This window comes from Benincasa hispida, chromosome 4, assembly GCF_009727055.1.
Source record: "Benincasa hispida cultivar B227 chromosome 4, ASM972705v1, whole genome shotgun sequence".
NCBI classification, from domain to species: Eukaryota; Viridiplantae; Streptophyta; class Magnoliopsida; order Cucurbitales; family Cucurbitaceae; genus Benincasa; species Benincasa hispida.
The window spans coordinates 45,214,516-45,240,279 of NC_052352.1; the positions used below are offsets into that span (position 1 = coordinate 45,214,516).

At 33.9% G+C, this 25,764-nt stretch overlaps 1 protein-coding gene and 1 non-coding gene across 2 annotated transcripts; both read left to right on the plus strand.

The window, feature by feature from the left end:
• Window positions 1-12,677: 12,677 nt before the first annotated feature.
• LOC120075020 (probable protein phosphatase 2C 11) lies at window positions 12,678-17,371 on the plus strand. Its single transcript, XM_039028157.1, has 8 exons — window positions 12,678-13,044; window positions 13,898-14,040; window positions 14,274-14,372; window positions 14,467-14,625; window positions 15,090-15,176; window positions 15,552-15,643; window positions 16,132-16,203; window positions 16,936-17,371. Exons 1-8 carry the CDS (start codon window positions 12,998-13,000, stop codon window positions 17,062-17,064), a joined length of 828 nt encoding a protein of 275 aa, XP_038884085.1. The 5' UTR covers window positions 12,678-12,997; the 3' UTR covers window positions 17,065-17,371.
• An 8,257-nt stretch (window positions 17,372-25,628) lies between these two features.
• TRNAQ-UUG lies at window positions 25,629-25,700 on the plus strand. Its single transcript has one exon. It is a non-coding gene; the product is annotated as a tRNA-Gln (tRNA).
• Window positions 25,701-25,764: the final 64 nt, after the last annotated feature.

Here is a 25,764-nt window from a genome sequence, read left to right on the forward strand (position 1 = left end):
CAGTAAAAATGCGATAATAAAATAAAATGCAATAAACCTAAGCTAAGATGGTACAAGATACAGGCTTCATGATACAAGATACTGAGGTCAAGGCTGGCTGTGAAGATTATACACAGATCATGTGATGTGATGGAAAGTCTTATGTACGAAGCAGAAAGAGAAAGATAACTAATATAAACATCGCAAGTTCCTTAATTGTGTTAAAGTGATAAATACGGTTCCGTTTTTCCCTTAGCGTACACCTTTCAGTGATCGACCGCGTTCCCACATGTCTATGGTGAAACAGAGACAAACGAAATGAACGCAAGGTTGCTTCCATCTCTGGAAGTACTACTCGCTCTAATTAACGCATTCTTCTAACCTTCTCTCGATAGATCAAAATGACATCTTCACTTTTACTCTCACAGGTGAAGATGCCGTCTAGCATGCCTTAGCTAAACACAATTATCTCTTTAACACAGATTAAGTACTCGTTTAATTCATATGAACTACCAGGGGATTAAGAACACTTCATGAAGAAAGTGATAAATGGAGGAACGGAAATAGCCAGAGAAGTGGTAATGAAAATGATCAAGATATTCAATATATCTATTTAGCGTCTGATACATGGTGTGTGAATGAAGAGATAAAAAAGATGAAATATAATGATGAAAAGAGATAGAAATAAATACAAACAAATGCCAACGTCTCGGCACCGATTTGGATGGAGATTTGCTTGCTGGAATGGATGGATCGTGTGGAAGGATGAGTTTCCCTCTCAGGCTCGCTTAATCAGTAGCAGGGATCTAAGTATAGAGCTTCGCGGCGAGGATCTGGCAGATTAACACTGAGACTCATCTCTCGGTCTTATCTCTTCTTCTTCCCAGATTTCTTCAGTTTAACACTCAGCACAACCTTTCTCTCAATATAATAGCAGCAATTAGTCCCGTATCAAGTAGCATATTTTTCTGTGAATTCTTTGGGGTATTTATAGGTGAAGATCTTTGACTCCGGCCTTGTGGTCCCCACTTGTTGTTATGGAAATTCTGAAGATGGAGGGATATTATTCCTTCTTTTATCCAATCAGACCGTCAAATCTGCACAACCATTAGTTGTACATGTGTCAGCTTTTGCATTGCTCAGTTGCTTCTTTCGATCGAGTGTTCGTATGCGGTGTTGTTTTTATTACCGCATGGGGTTGAAAGTCAGCTCTGGATCGACTGTCGCATTGCGTTGTCATTGCGTTGATCGTCTTTTCATTGTTGATTGACGGGCGCAATGTGACAGAGATGCGTTGGTCCATTCGTCTTAAGCCTTAATCGCAAGCGGTGACTTGGTTTTTTGTAAAATAGAGTAGCAATCTCCTTTTCTTCCATCTTAATGATGGTAGTGGGTGTAATTGCAATAATTCAGAATTATTGTATTTCGAAGCTAATATTCATACAATTGGCGCATATTTATTCTCTTTTGGCCGCAATATCTAGATAAGACAGTATAAATAACTTGTATTTCTACAAGTTATACGTAACCGTGAGATAAAAGGAAATTTTTTTTCCAAAATTAGAAGTTGAATTATTTGGAAATACTCACAGAAAACGGCTATCAAGTAAAAAGAGTTTTTACTAAGCGATAGTCGTTGAGAGCATACATGATGGCTTAGAGTTGACTATACAATAGTTACTCGTTGATCGTTGCTACACGATCGAGTAGCAAAGTCTATGCGATAGGCTTCCGTTTACTAAATGATCGAGTACATCATCTATGCGATAGACAGTGTTTATATCTCTTACTTACTCGATCATATACCTCCTGTCTTCTTCAATCCAAGATCAAACAGAGCCCACAACTCCTAGATTCTCACATTGAGAATACCAAGGTAACACTTGTGGTGGTGTTCTAACTCCGTTTGTGGATCGAGTTGGACTCGATTAGCTTCAAGGAGCATTCAGACGATTATTGTGTTCGTGTTCGTGCTATTGGTTGTTTTGGTCGTTGCGTTCGAGTGCATTGTTGGAAGTGTTGGACATCAGTCGAGGGATACACCATAAGAATAGTTCTTCAAAGGTACGCATACTCTATCCCTTGTATACTATTGTAGCATCTATAATTTCTATTGATGCACAATCTGTTCGTTTCCGATTAGACTGTAATTATTGTGTTCAATCTGAATAGAATTTGGAACGATACACTTCCGCTGCTCATGGAGATCTTTGTTTATGATTTCCTTCCATTGGTATTAGAGCCAGATTATTCTGATATTCCAAATTTCATTGCTGTATTGAACTTCTTTTATAGTCATGGTGGGTTTTAAGTTTTCTACAATGCGTTTAAGAGTTAAATGTGTTTGTGGATGTGTTGATGGATGCTTATAGGATGGTTGCCTATGTTTAAAGCTTTCTTTAAGTTTACAAAGTGTTAATTTATAAGGGCCCCTTCGTTTTTGGGCATAATTAACAAGAAAACGAGTTTGTATCCAAAGTATTTGAAGTGTTTTAAGTCGTTCGTGATGAAGTTTCGAAGCATGGAGATGCAGTTCTCATCGAGGAAGAAGACCAAAGGTTGGTAGCAGCGTGTAGCCCAAGCTAAACGATCGTTGAGATTTGGCTAAATGATCGTGTAGAAAAGTTATGCCCAATCATGTAGTATTTACTAAACGGCTGTATAGCTAATGCTAAATGATGGAGTAAAAAGTTTACTCTATCGTGTAGACGCTGGAGGTAAACAATTGAGTGGGAGCATTTGATGCTTTTCGTTTAATAAAAGATGCGTGCAATAACGATTGTGTAGTTAGCATGCCTCATCGCATAGTTACTGACTACACGATCACACGGTATACGATACTTAGGCGCTTGCTCAGCGATCGTTTAAATGATTGTGCTTCACGGCATCGTTGTCGTTTAGATAATCGTTTAAGGTTTGCGTTATACGTGGCGCGATGCACGATCACATACCTCATGCTTCATCGCATAGTTAAAGGTACACGATCGTTGCTAAGTGATCGTTTAGCTCTGGAAGCATTGGTAAACGATTGAGTAAAGTGTTTACTCTTTTGTGTAGACGATCGTGAGGAAGTTTGGTACACGATCAATGGAGACGCGTTGCTTCGCCCGGACAGTTCAAGACCCGGTTCGTCTGTTTTGAACCGGTGACTCTTTGCATTTGTAATAGTTAACTTTAGTTTTGAGGATTTGAGGCTAATTATCCTGGTTCATCAACTTTTGCTTAATATATATGAGATGTATGTGATTTATATGGCATAGTGTATAACATATAGATTTAAAACCCACCTTAGGTTGTGCAATTATTCATGGATCATATATTATAAGTGTTATAATATGACATGATGAAATTATAAAAAAGCATGCGCATGCATCATGGAAATATAAGAGTTATATTTGTGCATGCAGTAAGCATATTCATGCATCGTCTTTATATTATAAGCGTTATAGTATAAGAGTGAATGGAAGCATGTTTTTTGGTTCGTTGCTTATTTGCATAAGAGTTATATAAAAAGTAGCAATGAATGAACAATGCATGGAGCATGACACTTAGGCTGTTTATAAGCGTTATGAATGCGTTGTATGTGTTTGCTTTGCATTTGGATGGTTTTGGTTGTTTCTGTTACAAGCATTATAATAGAAATTAAAACTAAAATCGATAAGAAAGAGTTGCATGCGGATTTAGGCGAAATCATGTTTTAAAAGGGTTTTAAAATTGGATCGAGATAGACCTAAGTTCAAGGTTCTAATGGGATTAGCAACCTAGTTTTAATCTTTTTAAATCGGTTTAATAGGATTAAATTGATTGGCATAAAAGATTAAAATTGTATTAAATCTATCTATAAGGGACCTTTTGTCTAAGGTAGGTTCTTTCTAGACTGGGGTGCTTAAGTTGACGGAAACGGAACACCCCTGCCTGGGAACCTACCTAGAAAGATGAATTAGATAGATTTTCTGCAAGCATGCGACAATTGGTAAAAGACTTCGTTAAATAGTTCAATGGATGATGATTAAAAGTTGTTTAACTATCCAAGGTGAATGTTACTCTTAGGCAAACCTAAACAGTCACTTAGTTAAAATTCTTAGTCATGTTTTTTCTAAGTAAACTAAACTCTAGGTTATAAAATACTCAGTGGAAGGAAGAGATGTATTTGATATATCAATTATTCCATTCACGTTTCTCCCTGAATGTTCATATCGTGAGATTCATGCTTGGCCTCGTGGGGGAACATCCCCCTTCGGATGATGTTTGCATGAGTCAATATCAAGGTAGACGAAGAGAGTGTTTATAGTAAGTGGGTGAAGGGTGTGTGTCAACACATCCTATGATCTCAGTCATTAGTTCACACCGTGAGATCATTTTTGTACTCCCTCGTGGCACCCTGGAAGCGACCCCCTTTGGATGGGTTTTATGCAGTTGGTCAATATCAAGGTGAACTCCATAAATGGATAGGGTCACTTTAGTTTTTTCCTCAATCAATTTTTTTTCCTTCAGAGCTACTTGGGGCAGAACTTTAGGGCCTAAAATAGCGGGTCACACTTACGAAAATTTGTTAAGTAAGTTAATGGTTTCTTGACCAAATCAATGATGGCTAGTCGTTATAGGAGCAAGGGTTGTTCTGGTATTAATGGTTGGTTGAGAATGTCTCAAATCAAAGAAGGGATAAATTGACCACTCTTCAGCAGCTTTAGTCCTAAATCTTTGAAGCGTCATTGCGAAACTAGATGTCACACGGAGTTCAAGTTATTTTTGCTAAACCGTATTGGATGTTGTGTGTTTTTTCAACGGGTATTTGCTTAAAACCTAACATAGGTTAATGTTTTTTTGTTTTCAGCAACATGTTTGTTTTTCCGTTTAATGCCTCTAGTTTGACCGATTTCATACAATGGTAAAAGTCTTGTACAACATATTTCGTGGTAAACGACCTCGAGTTTATCATGTTTGAGAAGTGTCCTCAAGTTCCAACCCTTGATGCACCACGAAGTGTTTGTAATGCATATGAGGCATGGATGAAGGCTAATTCATTGGCCTGACTTCACATATTGGCTAGCGTACCTGATGTTTTGGCCAAAGAGGTTGAGAACATGGTCATTGCACATGAGATCATGGACTCGTTGCAAGATTTGTTTGAATGTTTGTTCACACTTTTCGAACATAGAGGGATGGATGACAAAACCAGTGGTGTCAGTTCCCAAATTAAACTTCAAGAAGAGGAAGTAAGTGTTGCTAAATCTGTTAAAGTTCATCGATGAGAAGTGTTCTCTGATATGGAACTTGAAGCTTATTTAGGTTCTGATACAGTTCCCACTACTCTGCAAATGAGGAGGATGTCTAAAAATAATAAATATGATTTATTTTTATTGGAGACGTGTTTGGTAGAGAATGATGATTCTGCTTGGATCCTTGATTCGGGTGCTACTAATCACGTCAGTTCCTATTACCAAGGATTCAGTTCCTGGCAAACATTGTCACAAGGAGAGTTGACTCTTCGAGTTGGTACTGGTGAGGTCGTTTCAGTTGTTGTTGTAGGCAGGCTGAAGTTATTTATGGACAAGAAATATTATCTGTTATTGGACAATGTTTTTGTAGTTCCTCATATTAAGAGGAACTTAATCTTGGTTTCGTGTCTCATTGAACAAGGGTATATCGTCTTCTTTTCTAAGAGTAAAGTTTTTATTTTCAAGAATGGAATGGAGATTGGTTTTGGTTCAATGGAAAGTAACTTGAATGTACTAAGGCCGTTAGTCATAAAAGCCTTGTTTAATACTGAAATATTCAGTACAGTGACAACAATTAAAAGACCAAAGGTTTCTCCTAAGGAAAATGCCCATCTTTAGCATCTAAGATTAGGTCACATCAACCTCAATAGGATTGAGCAGTTGGTGGAATGTCGACTTCTAAAGAGTTTATAAGAAAACTCATTGCCAGTGTGTGAATAATTCCTTGAAGGTAAGATGACCAAACGACCTTTTACTTGAAAAGGTTACAGAGCCAAGGAAGCCTTGGAGCTTGTACATTTTGACCTCTATGGTATGATGATTGTTAGGGCTCGAGGTGGGTATGAATATTTTATTTCTTTCATAGATTATTATTCAAGGTACGAGTATCTTTACCTAATGCAATGTAAGGCTGAAGCCCTTGACAAGTTCAAGGAGTATAAGGCTGAAGTTGAAAACTTGTTAGGTAAGAAGATAAAAACACTACGATCTGATTGTGGTGGAACCTCCAATTCCAGAACTATATGATAGAACATGGAATTATGTCCCAATTCTCGACCCCAGGTACACTTCAGCAAAATGGTGTATCAGAAAGGAGAAACAGAACCTTCTTAGACATGGTTTGGTCTATGATGAGTTATACTCATCTTCTAGACTCGTTTTGGGGTTTTGTAGTGGAGACTGCTTGTTACATTCTGAACAACGTTCCCTCGAAGAGTGTTTCTGAAACAGCTTTTGAGTTGTGGAGAGGCCGTAAAGGTAGTTTACACCACTTCAGGATTTAGGGGTGTCTGACCCATGTGCTTGTGACTAACCTGAAGAAGTTGGAACCGCGTTCGAAAATTTTCCTCTTTGTAGGCTACCCCAGGGAAACGAGGGTGGATATTTCTATGATTCGAGTGAGAACAAAGTGTTTATTTCAACAAATGCTATCTTCTTAGAAGAAGACTACAAAAGGCATCATAAACCACGAAGTAAGCTTGTTTTACGTGAGATTTCTAGTGAGACAGACTGTTGAGGGTTCAACAAGAGTTGTTGAACAGATTGACAGATCAATAAGAGTTGTTGAGTTCGATACATCTAGTCAACTAGCTCAAGAGTTGAGATTGCCTCGATGTAGTGGGAGGGTTATGAACCCACCGAATCATTACATGGGTTTGATTGAAGCCCAGAACATCATTTCTAATGATAGGGTCGAGAATCTATTGTCTTTTAAGAAAGCAATGGAGGATATTGACAAGGATGAGTGGATTACGGCCATGAACCAAGAGATGGAGTCTATGTACTTCAATCAAGTCTGGGAACTTGTGGATCTACCTGATGGGGTAAAACCTATAGAGTGTAAGTGGATCTATAAACGAAAGCGAGGTGTAGATTGAAAGGTGCAAACTTTTAAGGCTAGACTCGTGGCAAAGGGTTATACCTAGGTTGAGAGAGTGGACTGTGAGAAAACTTTCTCACCTATTGTCATGCTAAAGTCTATCAGGATACTCCTATCCATAGCCAAATCTTATGATCATGAGATATGGCAAATGGACATCAAGATTGCCTTTCTTAATGGTAATCTTGAGGAGACCATCTACATGGTCCAATTAGAGGGGTTCATAGTTCCAGATCAAGAGCAAAGAGTTTGCAAGCTTAATAAGTCCATTTATGGGTTGAAACTAGCGTCTCGATCGTGGAACATTAGGTTTGACAGTACGGTCAAGTCATTTGGCTTTGATTAGAACGTTGATGAGTCTTGTGTTTAAAGAAGATCATCAACAGCTCAGTAGGTTTCCTGGTACTGTAAGTGGATAATATTCTACCCATTGGGAATGATATAGGGTTTTTGACTGACATTAAGAAGTGGCTAGCTAACCAGATCCAAATGAAAAATTTGGGTGTAGCATAGTATGTTCTAAGGATCTAAATCATTCGGGATTGTAAGAACGAGAGGTTAGCCTTATCTCAGGCATCGTACATAGATCAAATATTGATGTGGTACAGGATGCAAGATTCCAAAAGGGGTTCGTTACCATTCAGGCATGGAATCGTTTTTTCTAAGGATCAATGTCCTAAGACATCTCAAGAGGTTGTGGAGATGAGACAGATTCCCTATACTTCAGCCGTTGGAAGCTTAATGTATGCAATGTTGTGTATCAGACCCAACATTTGCTACGTAGTAGGGTTTGTCAATCGTTATCAGTCCAATCCAGGATTAGATCACTGGACGACGATCAAGACGATCCTCAAGTATCTTTGGAGAACGAAGGACAACAAGCTTATGTATGGAGATAAGGATTTGATCCTTACAGGATACACAAACTTTGACTTTCAGACCGATAGACATTCTCGTAAATCGACATCAGGGTCAGTGTTCACTCTGAATGGAAGAGCTGTAGTGTGGCAAAGCATCAAGCAAGGATGCATCGTGGACTCTACTATGGAAGCTGAATACGTAGCCGCTTGTGAAATAACTAAAGAGGTTGTTTGCCTGAGGAAATTCCTTACAGATTTGGAAGTTGTTCCAAATATGGATTTGTCGAACACTCTTTATTGTGATAATAGCGGGGTTGTGGCAAATTCGAAGAAACCTCGGAGTCATCATCGAGGCAAGCATATAAAACAGAAATACCATTTGATCAGGGAGATTGTGCCTTGTGGTGATGTGATAGTCACGAAGATCGCGTTGGAGCACAACGTTGCTGATCCATTTACAAAGGTTCTCATGGCTAAGGTGTTCGAGGGTCACCTTGAGAGTCTGGATTTACGGGACATGCAACATCTTGTATAGGGCAAGTAGGAGATGATACTGGGGTATAGAGTATGACTTAGTTTATTGTATATTGTACTTGTATTTTTCATGTATTGTACATTAGTCTCCCGAGCATTAGGACAAGTGGGAGATTGTTGGGATTGTTGTTCTAATTCTTCCAGAGTCTCGTAGTTTGTAAACTTTGCGCATTGTTATGAATAAAATAAGAAGTTATTTTATTTGGCATTTACTCATATCCAATAAACAAAAGTCCATGGCTATTGTATGTAAACTTAAGCATGTATATGAGATATACAAGTGGATCATGCCTTAAGTGATAACCTACAAAGGTATGTTGTATAAGGATTAAGGAGGGATACCTGATCCTGGTGACACTATGGATACAACCCGCTTTGTAGAGGTTTACAAGTGTTGTGAACTACTAATGATGGTAGATCCTGACCATTCATGTGAAGACATGCGAGCAGGGGTGTCCTATACAAAAAGTTTGTATAAGACCGAACCACAAGATGAATAGTCTCTTTATAAAACGTCGTTGATACTTGAGACTTACATCTTAGTTAAATGACCATAGGTGACATGACCTCAGTTCTGAGTGTTTTGAGAACTCCTGCCTTTGAGGATGGTCCTTTGATTAGTATGGGTGAGAGTGACCAGATTGCCAACTCAACATGCCTACCTTTTTGGGGATTTGTCTGATTTGGGAGCTGGAAACTCAGTTACACAAGATGGAATTCACTCCTTCCTCGAAATAGAGGTAAGTAGAGAGATTGCTCCCTTAAAAGCTGATTTCGGGTATTGAACATACTAGCCACAGCTTCTCTTTGGAAGAGAGGACTCAGTCATAGTAGAACTATGACTTATGTTCATTAGAGGAATCAGTGGTACTTAAGAAGTTAGATGTAACTATAGGGGCATAACGGTTATTGGTCCAGTTGTACTTACGAGCGATCTGTGAAGGGTTATCGCATTGTTGATTGGTTGATATGGACACAAAATATATCTGTAATAAGGAGATACAACTGTCGGTCTTTAGTGGAGTGCCTGGCAGTTAACGGATGGTGGATCTCGTGACTAAAGAGTTTAGTCAGTTATTCACGTACTGTTGGAGCTTCAAGCTACAGGTCCATAAGGTCCCCTTGGTAGCTCAATGGATTCAAGTTGAGAATCAGTTCTTGGTGTTGATTTGAAATGTTCAGATTGACAAAAGGAAATTCAATTATATATGATATGATCGGTGTGATGTATGAGATACATCAAGTAGAGGATTAATATAAATGAGATTTACATTAAGTACCATGAAATAGAAAAAGAACTATAGTTTATATGTTTCATGAGATGAAATATTAAAACTATAGGTTATAAATATAATATGGTAAGTTGGTTATCATATATATTTTAATAATATTAATTATTGGATAATTATCTCTTTTTCTCTAATAACCAATTGAATGGGAGGTTATTAGTGGTTTCATGGTAATCGTGAGATAAAAAAAGAATGTTTTTCTAATTTTAGTAGTTGTTGTGAGAGTTTTATTCTCGAAAACTCACTCACGATTTTCTATCAAGTGAATATGATTCACTAAACGATAGCTGCAGATAGACTAAACGATTGTGGAGTGACATTACTCGATAGTTCACTCAACTGATCGTCTTCTAAACGATCGCGGGGCTTTTGCTATACGATAGCTCGCCATCTTCTAAACGATTGGGCATTCATCTATATGATAGACCTTTGTCATCTCCCACTTGCTCAATTATTTACATGATTGTTATTCCTTCGGTCTCTTCCTCTAACAAAGTCCATACAGAGCCCACCCTTCTGGATTACGACACCGAGAATACCAAGGTAGCTATTTTGGTGGTGTCTTACTCAACTCGACTAAGGTCAAGATTTTTGGAGACTGTTCGTTGGGTTCGCAATCTTGGAGATCGTTGTGTTTGTGGTTGTCGTTGATCGTGCTGTGTTGCGGTCACTGTGTTCGAGCGTCCGTGTGTTGCAGTCTTGGAGATTGAATGAGCGTTCGTGATCGAGGGAATTTGAAGATGAGTCTTCAAGGTATGATAATCTTTCCCTTGATCTTATTGAAAGCATGCTGTAATTTCGTATTATGCGTGACCGGTTAGTTTCCGTTTCTTGATTCTAATTGTGTATGTTCAAATGCGAGTGAAATTTGGAATGATCATTTTGCTGCTCATGGAAATTATATTACTCCTTCATATTGAATATGCAAAATAAAATAAAATTTATTAATTATAACGAAGAGGGAAAAACTGACATACTTTTAGAACCTACCTTTAGTGGGAAAAACGACAGGAGTCCATGCTGATAACGTATTGTGAATTTGAGGAGCACAACGGGACACGAATATAGAGAAAATATAATATAACAATATATTTATATAATAATATTAAATATATGAAATATAATATAACATCAAATAACTAAAACTATAAAATTGGATAATATGAAAATTAGTGAAATTTTGAAGTGGAATTTTCACCAACGCGTGTGTGATTTTAAGATCCACAAAATGTCACTATTTATAGGCAAAGTGACAAGTGGAATGTGGACTTCCATGGACACCAAACATGAATAATTACAAGGCACGTGGACAACCTAAAGGGTGACACATAACTTTTGGGACACTAAATAATGGGCATCTATTTATTATTATAGTATTCATATATAACTTTAATTTACAATTTTTTAGGATACATCTAATAAGACTTTGAACAATAAAAAGTGGTTAATTAATGTAGAAACTTTTACTTGGTTGAATTTTAAAATTGTCTCATTAAGGCTTCATTTATTAACGGTTTTTGTTTTTAGTTTTTAAAATTTAAGTTTATTTCCTCTCAATTTTCAATTATATTTTTTTTACTTTTCTTAAATAAAATACTTGAATTTCTAGTCAAATTATAAAAACAAAAACAAAATTTTGAAAACTTTTTTTTAGAGCATGCCTGGGTTTTTTAAAACACGAGTAAAAAATGGATAACAAACATAGAAATTTATGAATGAAAGTAGTGTTTATAAGCTTATTTTTTAAAATAAAAGATCAAGGTCATGTTTTGTAACCATTTTCTTTTTAGTTACTAAATGAGACTATGATTATCGGACGAGACCTAAGCTTTTAGATGGTTTCTAATAGAAATATATTAAATAAAATTAAATGTTCAAGGAGATAGCAAAAGACTATTGACAGGCAATGCAAATTATGTTTTATGTTTTTAAATTCATTGAGTTCAGTTGATATGTATTTGGTAGACAGTTTAGATTTTGTTTTCGAAAATTATTTTTTGATTTTATGATCAAAATAATGCAAATTTTGAAGAAAAAAAAACATTTTCATGTATCCAAATTTTGAATTTAAAACTTTAAAATGCAGAATTAAATAGAAAAGATAAAAACAATAACAGATACGATATTTCAAGTTATAAAAACTCAAATATTTTTGTTAAATTAAAATATGTATTACATAATATATTTATATTATATGATATTATAAAATAATAATTATTAAAAAGGTTTTACATACAACAAATTCACAAAGGAATCAGTAATAATTTATATTTAATCCTAATATTTAGTGAGTAACTATAATTAGTTTTAGAAAAATTATTTTAAATGAAAAAATTATTGAAAATATTTTCAAATATAGTAAAATATCGGAGTTTATGAGTGATAGGCTTTGATATATCTATCAATGTCTATAAGTGATAGATGATAGCAATTTATCGGTGTCTATCACTAACAGATAGTGACATTTTGCTATGTTTATAAATATTTTAATTTATTTTCCTATATTTAAAAACAGCTCTTAGTTTTATGGTTTATAAATATATTTTCAAATAAATATAAATTAAAACACATTTTGAAAAATTGTTTGGATCGGAATTTAATCTCTAACCCTAATAGCAAACACAAATTTGAAAACTATAAAATACAACATTGTTTTTTTTTTTTTTTAATAATTTATTTTCAAAATTCTGTTTTAGATTTCCTATTGAACAAGTCCTTAAATTTGAAGATGTAATTAAATATTTTTAGCAGTAATTGAAACAAGAAGCTTAAATCCCACACATACGTTTGTTGTATTAACTACCAAATATAAAAATGAAAAAAATTTAAAAGAATATTAATAGGAGACTAAAGTTGTGATTTATGGGAAAGGAAAATTCCAAAAGAAATTTGTTTTTCTCGTTTTACTTGTATTCCGTTTGAATTTGAAGAAGACTACCAAATAAGAACTGTGTACAGCGTATTGTGAGCGATAACTTTATTACGAACTCAACTAAATCAAGGATTTCTCTTTCTTTGCTTTTGTCAAACCGTAGGAGATTCCACGGCCGTCGTTAGCCGCCGCCGCCGCCGCCGCCATCTCAACTGTGCTGCTGCTCCAAGGTTCAAGTCCTGCAATTCCACGAAGGAATCTTCGTTCTCTTTGCTCCCCCGCTTGGGGATGCCGATCAAGAGACCACTCTACAGCCGCCTCAACCATCATCATCTCTTCCGCCGCCGGTAGTTTCAGAAATTATAATGTCCTCAAGGGATTCTAACGTCCTCTTCAGTGGTGGCGGTATCAGGTCTTTGACTCTTTCTTTTTCTTTCTCATCGCCAGAGCTCCTCATCATGTTTGCATAAATTCAACGGTGTTCTCTGCTGTGAATCTCTCTATTTTGACCTTTCTCTCTCCCGTCCCCGTTTATTGACTTTTGGACCATTGGATTGGTCCGTTCAAGCTTCTTACAGGTTGTATTGATGACTCTCGCGACATTCCATATCTGGATGGAGACACCGAGTTACAGATTTTTATTTTCATTTTTTAAATTTGCCTTGTTTTTTAGAGGGACTGGTATTTTTAGGCAAATTGTTCCAATGGAAGGATCTTTTATTTAACCAGTTCTTTATATTGTCTACTTTGATGTTAAGTGTGGTCCAGATTACATGACCATCGCATGAATGGTGGACCTGAGTTTTTGCTTTACCTTCCTGCTTTGGGTTTTTTTTTTTTTTTTTTTTTTAAAAAAAAAAAAACATGAAGCAATCAATGTGCAATGGTTAAGTTCATAAAGGTGATCATTAGCCCATCATCCTCTGGGGTGTGATTTTGAGTTGCCCTTATTAATGGATTTTTCAGCCATGCATCATTTAATTTCTTTAAGAACATAATTATCCTTAGTTCTATGCTTTTGATGGTTTGTTTGTGAAGCAATTCTCGATGTATGATATCGGATTCAATAATTGTATTTTCTGTGCAGAGTTGAAATCTAGTGCCTATGATTCTTATCGTTTCTGTCACTTTAAGCCAATAGTAGACATAACAAAGGACATGTTGATATTGGTTAAAATAACTTCTTTTGGTGGTTTTATTACAATGTGAAGTTTGGGAAGCAGTGAAACTTACACATCTAATATTTTGCTCTTCTGTACTTTTAGTTTTCTCAATGAAAATCACACTGGAAAGTTCAGCTATGGTTATTCTAGTTTCAAGGGCAAAAGGGCTTCGATGGAGGACTTCTATGAAACAAGAATTTCTGAAGTTGATGGGCAGATGGTTGCTTTTTTCGGTGTTTTTGATGGTAGGACCTAGTATTTGTTTGCAATTTTATGTCATTTTATTTGCGAGATTGAATCAGTGGCATGATTTACATCTGGGTGGTTCTAAAAATTGTTTCTATATTTAAGTCACTCGCAGCATTTAATTTGATCATTTCATTTAAGAACTATCCTTATAAGATTCCTGAGTTATCTAGTTCGATGCATGAATGCTGGTTTTTTCCCCAAATTTCATGGGTGCTGCAATGTTACCTAGGTCATGGAGGTTCCAGAACAGCCGAATACCTTAAGCGCAATCTTTTCAAGAATCTAAGTAGCCATCCAGACTTTATCAAAGACACAAAGACTGCTATTAGTAAGAAGTTATAATGTATTCATGTATATGATGTCATATTTTCCTTTTGTCTTTGCTAATGGAGCATTAACCAGGAAAATTACTTATTCTGCAGTTGAGGTCTTTAAGCAGACCGATGCCGATTATATCAATGAAGAGAAAGGGCAGCAGAAAGATGCTGGGTCAACTGCATCAACTGCTGTCCTGTTCGGGGACCGTCTCCTTGTTGCAAATGTTGGGGATTCCAGAGTAGTTGCATCTAGAACTGGTTCAGGTTGCATATTTTTTTCTTTAAATAAATTTTAATAAAACATTAAATGATAGAACCAAATCTTTTTAGGTTAAGATACTATGTTGATCCCTATACTTTGAAATTTATTAAGTTTTAGTCCCTATGACTTCAATTGTTCAATTTTAGTTCCTGTACTTTCATTAAATCTTAAATTTAGTCCAACTACTAGTTTATTGTAGATTTTTTAAGAACTTTTTGTTATCTATTAGCATCTTTACCATAAATTTTGGAAATATATTCACACATTGTATTTTCTTGCAGGAAAATTATTATTATTATTTAATCAATTTCGGAAAAAAAAAACTTTGAGGGACTAAATTTAAGACTAAAATTGAACAAACTTTATTATTTTATTAAGGATTGAAAATGGAGATTTGTTGGAATCAATGAATATGTGGCAATTCTTGGGATATTAACTTGTCAGATACATTATTCATTTGTTACAGCTATTCCCCTCTCTATTGATCACAAACCTGATAGATCAGATGAGCGCCAAAGGATTGAACAAGCTGGAGGGTTCGTTCTTTGGGCAGGTAAAGTACAGTTATTTTTTATCGCAGCCTTGTGCACCAGACTCGATTGCTGAATCTGTTTAAATGATACAGTATACGCTCCAAAGTAATCAAAATGAATAAAGTTTATCTTGGTATGTTTTTATAATATATATATATATATATATATATAAAGAGCAAAGCTACACTATCCGCATTTATTACGTTGCATTGGATATTTTATTTTTCCATTTATCTGTGGCTAGGATTAAATGCCAATCCCGATAATATACTTGGACATAAACAAATTTTGTCAACTATTACTGTTTCCATAACAATCTTTATCAAATAGCACAGACTAATCTTAACATTAAAGTTTGAAATGAAACATCTAATTTGATGCAAAACTTAACCCAGGAACTTGGAGGGTTGGTGGTATTCTAGCAGTTTCACGTGCCTTTGGAGATAAGCTACTCAAACCATTTGTTGTTGCTGATCCCGAAATTAAGGTTGGGAAGCTATCTTTTCTATACGAACTTAGTATGTATTTGTTTGGTCCAGCAGTTATAAATCATCAGCACAAGTTGACTATGTTCTTATTATTTGTACTTGCATGTGTTCTCCATCAAATGTTAATGACATTTATCCGGAAGATTTTTCAAATTGCTAAGACCATATGTTCTTATTATTTGTACTTGCATGTGTTCCCCATCAAATGTTAATGACATTTATCCGGAAGATTTTTAAAATTGCTAAGACCATTGAATTGAACTAAGAGGTTATTGTTTCAAAATTTCTTTGGTGGCCGCTTATGTAGTTTCAAACTAGCTGGCGTTGCATCTTGGTGAACCATAGTAGTCCTTTAACCATAGATCTGTATTATAAATATTTATCTGTTTCCTCATGCTCTTATAATAGCTTCTGGAAATCTGGAGAGAGCTTTGCTTTTGCTATTCATATCTGCTTCTTTGCCTCTGATTTTCACTCATTTGAACAGGAAGAAGAACTTGAAGGTGTAGATTTTATTATTATTGCAAGCGATGGACTTTGGAATGTCATATCAAATGAGGTGATTGTTTATTCAAATTACTTTGACTTTCTCTGTCTTGTTCTGTTAGAGAGATCAATTATTCATTTATTGAATTTTTTACACGAAGAAGTTCTATTCTGATTTTGACATCTTAAAATGAAGTAATGCTAACTTAGAGATCTTGAAAAAATGACAATCTGGGAATACTTCTCTGGGGTTGGAAGATTCAAGTCACTTTGCCATTTCACTATTATAGGTCAGTTGACTGAAAGGAGAGACAACTCTTATTCCTTGTCATATTCTTGGAAACCAACTATTCCACAACTACCCGTGAAAGGGGAAAAAAGATAAAACAGTGCCCTTGATCATTCTTTTATTGAAAAGTACTGCATAAACTATGCGAAAAATCCAAAGGATGATTGAAAATGGGTTAGATTTCCTTTAACTTGTTCTTAAGTATCTGCTGAGTCTCCTAGTTGTGCAATTTCATGCTTGTCAAAGGTAGAGTCGCCTACTATAATTTTCAAGTTTCAGTATACATTTGTTCAAGTTATAAAACATTTTAAACAAGTTTTTGAAATGACGGCTACTTTGTGGGATTAGTTGTCGTAGGTGTAAACTGTGTTAAAACAACATTTACATTCAAAGGTTTGAGGTTCCTTTAGCTCATTCCCCTCTCTTGTAGCAATTTGTTCTAAAGGGATTCGCACACATAAAGCTCAAATCAAACTGTATATTGTCTTTGTTCCATTTCTCTTTTGGGCTTTGCAGGAAGCTGTAGCATTGGTACAACACAACCAAGATGCAGAAATGGCATCAAGAAAATTAATCCAAGAAGCTTTTGCTCGAGGGAGTTCCGACAACATTACATGTGTCATTGTACGGTTTGATTTGTCGTAATGCGATACAATCCGATAACAAATGGCAGTTCTTTCCAATGGAATGTCATGACTAACTACAGTTACTGGGTCTTAACGAGGTCTTAATCCTCAAAGATTAGCCGATTTGCCATTGAGTTGTATATGTAAGTTGTGCTGTGCTCAGGACGTTCCTGCACAATCGGTAGATTATTTATTTAATACGTTGCCTTTATTTATATGACATGCTGATATGTTCCAACTTTTGCTTGCAAATATCGTTTCAATGGGATTTCTCACATTGTAATAACATTCAGGCTAACCTTATGTTATTTTTGTTTTCCCCTTTTTGTTTCCTTTAAAAGTTTCACTTTCATGTGTATTTTTATTTAGTTAATTATAAGCCCAAATTAGTGCAAATATCAATTTGGAATTTTTACATAAAACATCCTCATTATATCATATTTTTCAAAAATGTAAGTTTGAAGTTTTTCAAGAAAGACTTTTAGTTTTTTTTTTGGACAAATTTACCATTTTTTATTATTTTTATTTCCACTTTTTATATAGTTTTCAAACTGTATTTAAAATGTATTTAATGTAATTTTTTAATATTTTCAAATGGATAGAAAAATTTTTCCTTTTAATTTAATTTAATTGGAGAGAGAAAATGTATTTAATGAATTTTTATTTTCTATTTTGGTTGGTTTCATGTATAGTTTTTTTTTTCTTTTTTTGGATTCATGTTTACTTAAAATATATCTTATAACATTTTGTTAGGTATTTGAAAATATTCTAACAAATATATGAAATATACCACAATATATAAATTAGAGATTGATTCAATATTTGCCATAAATCACTGTATGATATAATATATGAAATATATCATGATATATAAATTGCATATTGACTTAATGCTCGACATAAATCACAGTATATATCATAAATTTTATTTATAGTATATGTATCTATTTAAGTAATCAGAAATATCAACAAATCAAAATTTGTATATATCGCAATACGTAAAATCTGAATAAAAAAACTCTCAATTAATTTTTATATTATGTAATATATTTCATTGTTTATTTGAAAATAGTCTAATAGATATTATGTATTATATTCCGTTGTTTATTTGATGTATATATCCGAAGTATTCTAATAATATATTCCCTTGATATTTTGATATGCATGCCAATATATTTCATTGTTTATTTGATGTATATATCTCAAGTATTATAATATATATGCACTTCTAATTAGGTATCGACATTCGTTTTAGATGTTTGTAAATATTCAAACCAATATATGAAATATACTAGTAAAATGGTAAAACATTTTTAAGTATTTCAACTATTTTTAAATATACTAGTAAAATAATTTTTATATATACCATAGTTTAGATTCATAGTTATTTTTAAAATACGTTAGAACATTTTCCTTAGATGTTTGCAAATATTATAAACAATATATGAAATATACTAGTAAGATTGGAAATAAATATATATAAATCATAAATGAACTTAATGTTTAATATATATTAGTGTATATATCATAATAAAGAAAGTTCCAATAAAAAATCGAAGATATGTATCACAGTATATATTGAAAAATCACCTTATATATCGAAAAATAATGTATATATATATATATATAAATCACTATATATATCGAAAATGAAAAATCATCATATGAAGTATATATCAAAAAAACCCCATATGACGGTATATTGAAGGAACTCTAATGAGAGAACTTTGAGCGGAAGCGGACCGACCAAATTACATAATTCATTGAATATAAAGTTTACAGTAAATAAACAACAAGATATGTATTTACAACTAAATTACACCATGCTTTAAAAGAAAAGAGTTTCAAGAAACCTCACCTTTGAAGACCTTTTTCTTCACGTTTTTCCCGAACGGATCACAAACTTCTTGAAGACCTTCTTCAAGATAAACCTCGAACCAAAACCGGACACTACCACAATGTTACCTTCTTATTCTCAGGGTGAGAACCCAAGAGTGGTGGACTCTGACTATTTTAGTTAAAAGGGAAAGTTTTAAGGTGGAGGAGGAAGAAGATTGAAAACTTTCACACAAAACTCAAAGACACATAACACTTCTATCTTTCTCTTTTTTCTCAAACGTTATTAGTTCAAGAAGAAGAAAACATTTTTCTTTTCCTACTTGCCATGAAAATAACCACCACCCACTAATGTAGGGGGAAGAAAAGATGGGGAAGGGAGTGTTACTAAAATAATAATAATATAAATATAAATATGATAACTAACTTATCATATTATATATATATTAAATTATATGTTATATCAAATACAACATATCTAACCTATAATTTTAATATTAAATCACATACAATATAAAATATAGTTTCTTTTCTCTTTTATATGACATTTAATATAAATCTCATTTATATTAACTTTAACAATTATGAATCCAATTCATATAAACTATATTTGAATCTCATTTAAATATTTATAGCATCATATTAAGCTATAATGTATCAAATACATTAAGACAATTATATAACATATAATTGAAATAAACAATTCAAATTAATCCAAAAACTGATTCTCAACTCCTATTGAGCTACCAAGGGGACCTCATGGACCTGTAGATTGAAGTTCCAACGGTAAATGAAAATTAATTAAACTCTTTAATTACATTATTCACTATTCGTTAACTGTTGGACACTCCCCTAAAGACTGACAGTTGCATTCTTCGCATTACAGATATATTTCTGTGTCCATTGGATATAACCAATCAATAGTACGATGACCCTTGATAAATTGTTTGTATGTACAGCTAGACCAAATTATCGTTTTATCCCTGTAGTTACATCTAACTCCTTAAGTACCACTGATCCCTCTAATAAACAATAGATCATAGTCCAACTATGATTAAACTCCTCTTGGACCAGGAGAGGATGTGGCGCCACATTGTTCAAGACCTGGAATCAGCCCTTAAGGGAGCAATTTACCTACTTACCCCTGCCTCGGGGAAGGAGTGAATTCCATCTTGTGTAGCTATGTTCTTAGCTCCCCAATCAGACGAATCCCCGAAATGGTAAGCTTGTTGAGTCGGCGATCTAGCTACTCTCACCCATACAAATCAAAGGATTGCCCTCATAGGCAGACATTCACAAGTCACTCAGAATTCAGGTCATGTTACCTGGTCATCCTGGTGAAATGTAAGTCTCTATTATGAACGACATTATATAATGAGACTAAACAATTCGTGGTCTGGTCTTATACAAACTCCTTTATATAAAATATCCCCACTCGCATGTCTAATACATGAATAATCAGGATCAAATTATTCGTAACACTTTACAACAATTGTAACACCTACAAAGTGGGCCATACTCATAGTGTCACCAGGATAAAGTACTGTTGGGATTGATGTCCTAATTCTCCCAGAATCTCGTAGTTTGTAAACACTGTACACATTATTATGAATAAAATAAGAGTTATTTTATTTTGCATTTATTCAATTCCAATAAACAAAGCTCCATGATTATTGTATGTAAACTTAAGCATGTATGTGAGATATACAAGTGGACCATGCCTTAAGTGATAACCTAAAAAGTTCTGTAGTATAAGGATTAAGGAGGGATACATGATCCTAGTGGCACTACGGATATAGCCCGCTTTGTAGAGATTTACAAGTGTTGTGAACTACTACAAATAGTTGATTCTGACCATTCATGTGGAGACATGTGAACGGGGGTATCCTATACAAAGAGTTTGTATAAGACTGGACCACGAGATGACTAGTCTCTTTATATAACGTTGTTGATACTTGAGACTTACATCTCACCTAAACGACCATAGGTGACATGACCTTAATCCTAAGTGTTTTGAGAACTTTTGCCTTTGAGGGTGGTCTTTGGATTAGTATGGGTGAGAATGGCCAGATTGGCAACTCAACAAGCCTACATTTTTTGGGATTTGTCTGATTTGGAAGTTGGGAACTCAGTTACACAAGATGGAATTCACTCCTTCCTCGAAGTAGTGGTAAATAGATAGACTGCTCCCTTAAGGGTTGATTTCAAGCCTTGAACATAGTAGCCACAACTTTTCTTTGGAAGAGAGGACTCAGTCATAGTAGGACTATGACTTATGTTCATCAGAAGGATCAATGGTACTTAAAGAGTTAGATGTAACTACAAGGGCATAATGGTAAATTGGACCAACTGTACTTACGAGCGATCTGTAAGGGTTATCTTACTGTTGATTGGTTGAAATGGGCACAAAATATATATGTAATAAGGAGAGTGCAGCTGTCGATCTTTAGTGGAGTGTCCGACAGTTAACGGATGATGGATCCCGTGACTAAAAAGTTTAGTCAGTTATTTACATACCATTGGAGCTTCAAGCTATAGGTCCATAAGGTCCCCTTGGTAGCTCAATGGATTCAAGTTGAGAATTAGTTCTTAGGGTTGATTTGAAATGTTCAAATTGACAAGAGAAAATTCAATTATATATGATATAATTGGTGTGGTGTATGAGATACATCAAGTGGAGGATTAATGTAAATATTATTTACATTAAGTACCATAAAATAGAAAAAGAACTATGGTTTGTATGTTACATGAGATGAAATATTAAAACTATAGCTTATAAATATAATATGGTAAGTTGGTTATCATATTTATTTATAATAATATTAATTGTTTGATAATTATCTCTTTTTCTCTAATAACCAATTTAGTAGGAGGTTATTGGTGGTTTTATGGTAACCGTGAGGTAAAAGGAAAAATGTTTTCCTAAAATTAGAGAGTTGCTACTTTCGGAAAGAAACTCACGGTAAAGCTATCAAATGAAAAGGTTTCACTAAGCGATAGCATTAGAAAGACTAAACGATCGTGGACTTATACTATACGATAATTCACTCAGCTAATCAGCTAAACGATTGCGGGGCATTGTCTATACGATAGGTTGCCATCTTCCACACGATTGAGCACATCGTCTATACGATAGACTGTGTCATCTCCCACTTGCTCAATTGTCTACACGATTGTTCCTCTAATTTCTTCCTCTAACCAAGATCATACAGAGTCCACAACTCCATGATTCTCACATCGAGAATATCAAGGTAATCATTGTGGTAGTGTCCTCACTCAACTCGATTAAGTTCGAGGTTCTGGAGGTCATTCGTTGGGTTCATGATCATTGTGTTCGTTGTGCTCGTGTTGTATTAGTCGTTGTGTTTGAGTGTTCGTGCATTGCTGTCTTGGATACTGTTCGAGCGTTCGTGATCGAGGAAGTTTGAAGAATGAGTCTTCAAAGGTGTATATAATCTATCCCTTAATTATCTTGTAAGCATGCTGTAATTTCTAGTTGTTGCATGACTTGTTAGTTTCCGTTTCTTGTACTGTAATTGTTAGTGTTCAATTTCAAATGGAATTTGGAACGATCCTTCCACTGCTCATGGAAATCCTCATGTCTGATTTCCTTCAGGCACCCAACTTTATCCGTCTAATACAAACCATTTAGGTTATCACTTAAACATGATTCACTCGTATGTCTCTACATACATGTTTAAGTTACAAAGATAACTTTGGATGTTAGTTTATTGATTTGTGGTTAATGCAACTAAAATATCAAATACTTTATAAAAAATGAATAAAATATCATATAATTTATTAAATACATAAAGAGTTTGTTCAACAATGTTTACAAACTATAGGACCCTACAAGATTTAGGGCATCAATCCCAACATATATATCATAGTATATATAGAAAAAAATCACCCTATATATCATTGTCGACCGTCATCATCCAAAACCCCACGCAGATGGTCCATCCTGCATTGGATTTGCTAGTCTCACCTCGAAAAAATAACCCCACGCTAGATCTGCTTGCCTATGCCAGAAAAATTACCCCACGCCGGATCTCCTCGCCCCACGCTGAAGAAAATGCCTCGCGTCAGATCTGCTCGCCACACCCAGAAGATGCGCCAGATCTGCTCGCCCCACGTTGAAAGATTTGCTCCACACGCTGAATCTGAGGAAGAAGGTAACGATAGTTGGTTAGTGGCCCAAACGGAGGGAGAGGGCAGTTAAATCTTGGCAGGCACGTCTTCGACAGCGGCAAGGTGGACGGAGGGAGGGAGGCGACGACGAAAAGATGAGAGAGAGAGTTTTGAGAGAGAGAATTTTGAAAGAAAAATTAAAGAAGATAAAGTGTGGGTTGAATATGAAAAGTTGAGAGAGAAAAATGAAATTATTAAAAGAAATCATAGCATGAGTGAGATATGAAAAGTTTTTCCTCTTTTGTATTTTTTATTTTCTTTTAATGTTTAGAGGGTTAAATAATAAAAGGTCACTTACTTTCTTGAAAATATGAAGCTCACTGTGACATTTATGAAAAAAAAATGGAAAGTTCAAGACATAAGTGTAGTATTGGGTTATAATTAAGGTCTTACATGTATAAAGTCCGGTCAATTTATACCCTTGAATTTTGGGGTTCATCAATTTAAATTCTAAAATAACTGTATCAATTTAAATCCTAAATTTTCATAAGTGTGTCAATTTAAACTCCAAACTATTAGGTATAGCAATTTAAACTCTGAATTTTCGTATCAATTCAAATTTTGATTTTATATAAGTGTATCAATTTAAATCTTCTATTATGTTTTATTTGGATACACTTATGAAAATTTAGGGCTTAAATGGATATATTAAGGAAGGTTTAAGGTTTAAATGGATAGACTTATGAAAGTCAAGATTTAAATTGATACAATTTTTAGTTTGAAGTTTAAATTGGTACAACCCCCAAAGTTGAGGGTTTAACTTGATACAATTATTAGTTAAGGTTTAAATTGATACAACTTTCAAAGTTTTAGAATATAAATTGATATTGGCCTTAAAAATTACTTCTAAACTTTGTGATCAGTTTTAAAAAAGAGTTTATTAATTTTTTTTTTTTTTTTGAAAGTTACAATATTATTCTTTAATTTTTCATGGATTGTCACACTGCTCTATGTTGTTGCCACGTCATTTCTAATCTCAAATTTCTCCAAAATTCTAAAGAATCTCTACTTCAAAGGTAAATTTGAAATATTTTATAAAGTGTCAAAGATATTATTAAATTATTTCAAATTTAAAGATAATATTTCAACTTCTGAAAGAAAAAAATATATCTCTTTTAAACTAAAGATAGAGTTGTTGTGTGATAATGAAAATTAATGTAGTGTTGACACATTAATGATTTGAAATGATTGAAATTAGATTTAAGCTTAGTTTTATAACAAAAGTGAAAGTATACAACAAAGGCAAAAGATTTAAGATATAATTTAACTTGAATTCAAACTTACTTTTCTCAAATTTGATTAGAGAATACTGCTTACTACGTTAACTTTTTAGTAAATCTCTTATATTAATGAGATTCATATCATAACTTATTTATCGAGGTATCATGTGGGGAAACAATATCTCTTTTGTTATTTAATATTAACATTTCTAAAATAACTTGCGCATCAATCATTCAACTTGCCTCTTTTACAGCTATAATTAATCATTACCAGTGATGGAAAGTTGCCCCATACGAGGCTGTACACTCTAGTGGGACCATCCTAAGCTTCTTCTCGTGTTTTAAAAAACCATTCTTTTATATTTATAGATAACTTATGTCTCGTTTGTTAATTATTTTTGTTTTTTAAAATTAAATCTATCAACACTACTTTCACATCTAAATTTCTTCATTTCTTACCTACTTTTTATCAATGGTTTAAAAAATCAAGTCAAATTTTGAGAATTAAAAAAAGTAACTTTCAAAAAATTGTTCTTGTTTTTTGAATTTTGCTAAGAATTTATCCATTATATTTAAGAAAAATACAAATTATTCTAAGAAATGTGGATGGACTAAACTTAGTTTTCAAAAAAAGAAAGAATCAAATAGTTACCAAACGAGACCTTATCGGTTTGATTTTTATATTTTAGAGTTTGTTCAATTTCATTTTGCTTTTTGTGTTTCTAGATTTAGTCTTTATTGCTACTAATTTATTTTGATTTTGTTTCTAAAAAAACTTTTGGGCTAAAATATGGTAATAGTTGTAATTATACTCTCAAACTTTCAATTGTGAAAATTTAAACTCTCAAATTTATACAAATATTAAAATTGGGTCCTAACTTACATAATTATAGAAATTGTAACGATTGTATAAGTTTGAGAGATCAATTTTTATCACATGAGGTTTTAGTTTCTACAATTATTGTAAATTTGAGAGTCCAATTTTAAGACTTGCATAAGTTAGATGGCTCAATTTATTCAAAGTTTGAGGATGTAATTTTAACTATCATCATACTTTAGGGTCGTTTTTACAATTTATTTATTTGTTTTATCTATTAGTATTTTCACTATAAATTTTGAAAATATATTTAAATATTGTATTTGTTGCCTGAAAATAGCAAAAGAAAAGTTTGGATAGGATACTATACGCTCTCTTTATTATTATTAACTAATTTCAATAAAAAAAAAACAACTTTCATAGACAAGATGTAAGATTTATAGAAATTACAGGGACTAAATTGGGCAAATCATAATATTTTGACAATTTATAAAAATGTAAGCAATTTTCTCATCAACTGGTTCTATGGTGTAGTGGTTAGCACTCTGGACTTTGAATCCAGCGACCTGGGTTCGACTCCCGGTAGGACCTTTTTATTAATAATATTTTTATCCCCATGAAAAGGGCATCGCGGTGGGTCAATCTGAAAGCCCAA